Source organism: Nicotiana tomentosiformis, chromosome 6, assembly GCF_000390325.3.
Source record: "Nicotiana tomentosiformis chromosome 6, ASM39032v3, whole genome shotgun sequence".
NCBI lineage: Eukaryota > Viridiplantae > Streptophyta > Magnoliopsida > Solanales > Solanaceae > Nicotiana > Nicotiana tomentosiformis.
In genome coordinates, this window is record NC_090817.1 from 948,151 (window position 1) to 955,658 (window position 7,508).

Genomic DNA, 7,508 nt, shown 5'->3' on the forward strand with positions numbered 1-7,508 from the left:
AAGTAAATGGGGAAACAGAGTTGTAATACTCAAAACGACCGGCCGGGTCGTTACAGTACGTAGCTACTATTAATGTTAAAGTTCATGTAGTTTAGGACTCAAAGCATGAATTACTTGTGTAAATTATATTTTTATTAATAAAAATATTTGATGTATATATTGTGAATTGTTATGAAAGGTAAAAAAATAATATATGAAATTTTCATATGCTTAATTTTTTGTTTAGATTAATTAATTGTTGAAATAAATCGTTATCTTCTCGAATAAATTTTACAATAAATACTCTTATTCCGGAGGTACATAAGAAAATATCCTCCTTTCTTGTGGATCGGGCCGAATGCCTCGACAGGGTAGATGCATCTATGGATCGTGTCGCACGTCCCTCGGAAGTGTACACAATATTCTGGATCGGGCCGAACGACCTCGGCAGAAATTGTGCTTAATAATAATAATTACACGATACTTTGATAGTTTATTATAGCTTGTGAAGCTAATTGATAAATTTGAAAATCTTTGAAATTTAAGGATTATTATCCATGTTAGCTAAGGAATTATTGTTATTCCTGTAAATGAGATTAATTGATAAACTGAAAATTTATTGGAACTGAAGGAATTTAGTTAATATACTGAGAATTGTTGCATTTGAAGGAATTTAATTATTTCTGCTGGTTAAATAAATTATTGCTATATTTCGTGAATCATGTTAAATTATATATTCTAGTTTTATTTCAATTATTATTATTGACCCGTAGTGAGTATCAAAGTCGGCCATCTCGTCTCTACCACTTCGAGATTAGGCTTGATACTTACTGGGTACACGTTGTTTACGTACTCATACTACACTTGCTGCACTTTTTGTGCAGGACCTGAGACAAGTACTAGTGGGGGGACCTACCGTCTTACACCCACGTTATCCAGGGGCATAGTGGTGAGCTACCTTTCTGGGTCGTTCTGCAGCTATCAGTGTTTCTCCTTGTATTTTTTTTTTTTGATTCTGTCTATTTTTATTTTAGATAGTATTTGAGGTTTTGTATAATCTACTAGATGCTTATACACTTGTGACAACAGGTCTTGGCACACACATTGGTAGAATTTGGTATTTTATTATTTTCTTGGATTAAAAGTTTAATCAATATACGTTTAATTTATTAGTTGGTTTGCCTAGCTGTAGTGTTGGACGTCATCACGACCTATAGGTAAAATTGGGTCGTGACACTCAAAACCATCCATTAAATATTTGCTAGTACAGTAATAGTACTTATAGTTTTCAAAGATTATATATAGTGCACTTTTGGTGTAATGGATGAAATATGAGTAAAGTTTACCATAATCCGTTCCCTCCATGTATTATCGATCAAGTTGAGATGACATCAACAAAGATCGATACGAGATTGATTTGTAATTTAGTTACATGTTCTGTTTCGTTTAATGTGATGATGCATGTTTAATTAGATCAGATTAATTAAAAACTAAAAATCAAAATTTATGATTTTAAACATGTTGTTATATTTTTGTGACTATAACATGTTATTAAGAGTAAAGTGAGAAATTTTAAATTTATTATTTCTGAATAAAAAATATTATTCTTTTTTTAAAATAGACTAAAAAGTATGCATATAAAATGTTCATATTTTTAAATTCTAACGTATTGCTTAAGTTATTTTTGAAAACCTATAAAAAGAAACAAATTAGCCTAGTATATTACAATCATAATACATAATTGTATTTCCAGAGAAACTAAAAAGCTTGATATTTGCGTTATTGTTTTATTCAAGGTTTAAGTCCCTTGTTATATTTGATTAATAATTGCATTTACTTCAGATCATAAGAATGTCTGAACGTACAAGTTTTATTTTCTATCGTACAAACTTTACTGCTCAAAAGTTTTGTTTTCCAATGAATCCTGAGTACTCCTGAGTCCTGATTTGCATTTGTCAACTTTACTACTATTTTATTTTTACCTTTCGAATACTTGAATAGTTGCGTATTAGCCTAGAAAGAGAGTAGTTTGATTTCTCAATATAGTGGAAGTTCATTTACAAATATACAAAGACATATGATATACAAAGAACATGGAGGTCACATCCCTCAATTCAAATAGAATTTCTGTAATTAGTAAAATAGATGTTGAGAAAGTCGCGCGTTTAATCCAGTTCCCAATTTCCCATAGCAATATCAATGAATCCTGACTGATTTCAGTACAAGAATTTGGTGCAGATACAAGTGACAAAAGCGGAGCCAAGATTTGAACCTTATGAGTTCGAAATTTTAATTTTTTTAAGTTATTGTGTTCTAAATTAATATTTTATACATATTCAATGAATTTTTTATAACAAATACAGAACCATAAAGTTAAGAGCTATACATTCTTGGGTACATCAGTGGACGAGACCTCATCACTACATATAGGGCAAATCTGCAAAGGAAAAATAATAGAATAATGAATATCAAGAAGATAGGCAAGAAGAGTAAATGAGAGCACTTAGCAAGTTATATTACCTTCTTTATCTGAAGCCATTTTTGTATACAATCTGAATGGTAAGGATGATCACATGAAAGTGCCACTAGATTCTCTCCTTCTTCATATTCCAATTGACACACCACACATCTATTCGTCCAAAAAAATCCATATTTTCAAGTTGTTATAATTATTTGTTCTAAAGAGAACGGTCTAATGGTTAAAATGTCACAATGTAAACCTCAGTGTTACGAGTTCAGATCTTAATAATCAGTATGTTGAAAACACTTTAAAATGAGTCTCTAATTTTTGCCTACTTACCGATCAATAAGGGTCTTGGAACTGTTAGATTGAAATGTATATGAATGCAAATGCTTGCTGATTTCTGCTTCAGATAATCCTCTGTTCTCTACTCCAACAAATTCTCCTAAAGCAATTAATTCCTGTAAAAATATATATACTCTTTAGTAAATGTCATGTATTTCTTGAGCTATACATAAATAAATAACAAGTACTCCATCTTTTGTACCTCGTAGGATAATTCATCTGGATCAACATCATCTTCTTCCATATCCTACAAAAGGAGAAAATTTACTATGCTTTAAATATATAGAAATTAATAAAATATATGAATTCTAGTGTGTGTATGTGCTAAAGAGAGACCTCGTCGTCATAGTCGTACTCTTCGTCGTAAAACTCTAATTCGAAATCTGCAAACATAAAATATCCAAAGGAAAACAAATCTATAAATATTTAGGGTATATAGAAACTGGAATATATAAGGTTAGATTGAAATTTTAAATCATCAACAACTGCGATTTTATAGATAGTTTGGACTTTTAATTTATATGGAACTCCTAGTGCTTCATCGACTTATGCTTTGAGTTTTTTATTAAACTTTTGTTATTTTGTATATTTCTAGCCTATTCTTCTACCTCTAAAAGTTTTTATGGTGCCAATTTTCAATTACAACAAAAATAAAAATAACTTTTTATGTTCACGTGAAAATGAGCAGATGAAACAAAAGTACGTAAATGAGCATTTGTCCAAATGAAATATGAGTACGTAAATTACCTTGAATCTCACTTTCTAAAAATTCTTCATCAGAGGCAGTAATTTCCTCATCTTCACTTTCACTTTCAATCATCGACAACATTATACAAACTCTATCCTGAATATTCACACATGCATTGCCACGCAAATTAGTGGATCACTTCAAATAATTAGAATCCACACCCAAAAATAAAATCAAAAGTATTTCAAAAAATAAAAATAAAAATAAAGAAAGAGAGAGAGACTAAAATTTAACAAACAAGAAATTTTCAACAAACGTTAGAAGGAATCTGGGGCGGATGTAGTCTATCGGCTATGAATTCGTTTGAACTCATAACTTTCGACGCGAAGTATAGAATATATGTGAAAATTTATTAAAATCTTAACAAATATTAAAACCCCATAATTTTAATAGTATAATGAGTTTAATACTGAAAACTTTAAAAGTTATTCATAAATTTTAAATCTTGAATCCGCCTATGAGAGGAAGTACCTCATCTATCTGGCTAAGAGGTGTTCTTCGGGTCGTTGGTTTCCTTTGTTCTTCATCAGCCATAATTTTCGTTAAATTAATTTCTGCAATTGATGAATGGCCAAAACAATAGCTTGAATGGGTGTTATAATGAGAAAGAAGGAAGGCAGAGATGAAGGAATTTGTTGGTTAACTTAAGTCTTAAGAAACTTTCATGCAAAGCAAAGAAATCCAAAAGCATTTCCATTCAATTTCCAAGATTCCAATATTGTTCTTTCTTCTTGTTTTCAAGTTTGTCTTTGTGCTACTTCATATTATCTGGTGGGAGTAATAACAAATTCATAGTATCTATTAATCTTTTTTGGGCAAGATCCTATATATACAGTCAAATTACCTCTCTATATCAGTTATAATTTATAACAACACTTTACTATAATGACACGTTTTCTTTGGAACCAAATTTTTATGCTATAATATAATATATATATATATATATATATGTTTTATATAACTACACTTTTCAACAACAACTAAAAATTATAGGTACAAACGAAACTATTATAAAGATATTTAGTTGTATTTGATTATGAACGTGTGGAGAGGGAGAATTTGAGAATGGTAGCCACAATTGTGAGATAAGATTTTATTTGATTCAATTTCATATTTTGCCATATATAGGTATGTAATATCATTCCGAAAAATCAAAAAGTTATATGGAGTTACTAGTAGACCAGCTTACTATTTCTTTATTTCAAGTAAATAATAACAATACAATTCTATCTTAGCATTACTATGCCAAATGAAAACCAAAAGTGTTGCTCCAGATATCACAGTTTCCATATAATTCAACTCAAATATAAATATTTAATCTAGAAAAAAAAAGAGACGTACATTCTTGTGCTACAAGGTGTGTTGGACCATAATATTGGGCCAGTTTTGTATTTATAATTAATCTGGATCTGAGGCTTTAAAGGCAGACCGGTTCGGGTACTTGCTCCGGAAGGAGCCCGGAATTTTTATATAGTTTGGGATCAATTTTTGCCAACACACAAAATCCTAATTTCTTCTTTCATTCTTTTCATCGCACCCGATTAAATTTACGGGATTTATAATGTTACCAATATAATTATCGGGTGACACTGTCCACTAAAACTTGAACAAAGGGGAAGAAATTACTTAATGGTTTTGCCTCCAATACTAGTATCGGGTAACTCTGCTCATCAAAACTTGAACATATAAGACGAAATCACTTAGTAGTTTTGCCTCCAGTAAAATTTAAACGTGATATTTCATGATTCTCAATTCACCTCATTAAGTATTATGTCACACCCTTGATGCCACGAGCCTAACCTTTTTAGTTAATGCCATTTAAATCACATGGTGTATAGCACTATACACCATATTTCTCATTTATTAGTGTGCCACATATGTCGCTATAACAAAATATCTAATCATGTAAATACCTGCACATGACAAAATTGAGATATTTAATTAAATATGATGTGCATTGACCTTTCCAAAAACTTGGGGTAGCTTCTTGCAGTGAATTTCCACATTTAACTACAAATTGACAAGTACTCACTATTTCTTATCTCGAATTTGTCAAGGATATTGTTTACTATTTTCTCAAAATGACAAGTTGCGGTCAATTTCTAACAACGTAAAAATTGTCTTCTATAAATAGTAATTCTCAAGTTTCTAATTAAAGAGATAGAAAATGCATAGAAACAAGAAAAAGGGGGAAAAGTAAAGAAGAAAATTAATATTTGCAAGGGATGCTTAATCCTATCTCCCTTTGAGAAACCTCTTGCAAATGCTTTGCAAACGTTTTCTATCTGGCTCTGCTTTGTGTAGCTCTGATCTAGCATCTTCTGCAAATCCTCTCTGTACCAAAGTATGAAATTCCCAAAATTATAATTACAAAAGTACAAAGTTAAACCAACCATAAAATAAAGAAAAAATACTCCTTTCATCCCATTTATGTGAAGTGTTCGGATTTCGAGAGCCAAAATAAGTTTTTTTTTACCGTAATATTTTTATATGCCTTTTTAATATTTTAAATTATTAATTATTATGACTTTATTATTAAAAAAATTTCAAAAAACTTAACGATTCTATGTTAAAATACGATCAAAATTATGAAGCTTGAATTTTGAAAAGTAAAAAGTATCACATAAATTGAGACTGAGAAAGTATACAATACACTTGGTAATAGTAAGTTTACCTCTATTGAACCATTGGAGAGGAGACTATCAATGAGATTATTGAGAATATCTTCGGTATATTCAGGATGGCTTGAATGCCTAAAATATGACCTCCAATTGTGAACATCTCTACTCTTGTCTTGTCTAAAAATGCTATCACTTTAGCTTCCTTTGGCACCTCCCATACCCGACCAATTTTATTTCTCCATATTGTCATATATATATATTCCAAGTACAATTTCTCACGATACAAAGATGGTCGTAAATTTCGTATTCAGTCAAATACTGTCACATGAACTGAGACAGAAGGGAGAAAGTATAATTTTATTGATACGAAGAAAGTCGTAAATTTCATATTCATTTAAATACTGTCACATAAATTGAAACAAAGGGAGAAAGTACACTTTTTCATTGATATGAAGATGATCGTAAATTTGTATTCAGCCAAAGATTGTTACATAAATTTGGACGAAGGGAGTAATATATAGAGATAACCTCATCTTGGTGGCACTCGATGATGGAAAGTGTAGGTGGAAAGTAAAATGCTCACTTCCCTTATTCCAATGTCCCAATAACTATCAGACTTCCAAACATCTCCTCCCAAAGCTCTTCACAAAACCTGTATGTATAAGTAAACATTGAACCATATGTTAGTTTTCAATAGTATTTTCTCCTAATTTTCCACGTGCATTTAGCTCATACAAAATATTTACACTATGAGTGATTATTTAACTTGGTATATCAAGTTGAATATCTTGTTATTTTTCTAAGGAGTTTAAATTTCATGTACTAGCCAAGCCACAAATAAGGTAATTATATACAAACTTCTATGATAAACATTAACGAGTAACCTCACGTAAAATGGTAATTAACCTACTTCTACAAGTTTGAAATTTACTAGTAGTGTAAAAGAACTTTACGATGTCAATATATATAAATTAAAATCTTTTCTATGTTATTAATTCAATTTATTATTGACGTGTATGCAAAGTTATTTGTAATTATTCTTTAGGAATCTAATGCCAAAAACTTGATTTTGCATGAAATACAAAGTTTGTAAGAGAAGGCAAAGCTTAAGAATCCAATTATCATTCCCATAAGCATCATAAGGACTTCCACTAACTACAAAACCCTCATAGTTATGGAGTTCAGCCATTTCTGGAAATTCATTATCAACAACTCTGAACAAATCCCATTTCTCTCCTTCTTCTCCATAAGCTTCAACAAACACATTGTAATATCCTCCATATACTTTTTTCACATAATCAGAATCCTTAGTTGTTAATAACAGTGCATATTTCTTCTCTCCTTTGACTTTCAT

General features: G+C 30.4%; 1 protein-coding gene and 1 pseudogene across 1 annotated transcript; both read right to left on the bottom strand.

Moving 5' to 3' along the window:
- Nucleotides 1-2,141: 2,141 nt before the first annotated feature.
- On the bottom strand, nt 2,142-4,125 carry LOC104101444 (E3 ubiquitin ligase BIG BROTHER-related-like). The gene is made up of 7 exons (XM_009608886.4): nt 4,005-4,125; nt 3,533-3,629; nt 3,122-3,168; nt 2,988-3,032; nt 2,780-2,901; nt 2,500-2,608; nt 2,142-2,416 (listed from the first exon to the last, which is right to left on the bottom strand). Exons 1-7 carry the CDS (start codon nt 4,065-4,067, stop codon nt 2,360-2,362), a joined length of 540 nt encoding a protein of 179 aa, XP_009607181.1. The 5' UTR covers nt 4,068-4,125; the 3' UTR covers nt 2,142-2,359.
- Nucleotides 4,126-5,768: 1,643 nt separating this feature from the next.
- Nucleotides 5,769-7,508, bottom strand: LOC104101445 (gamma-glutamyl peptidase 5-like; annotated as a pseudogene).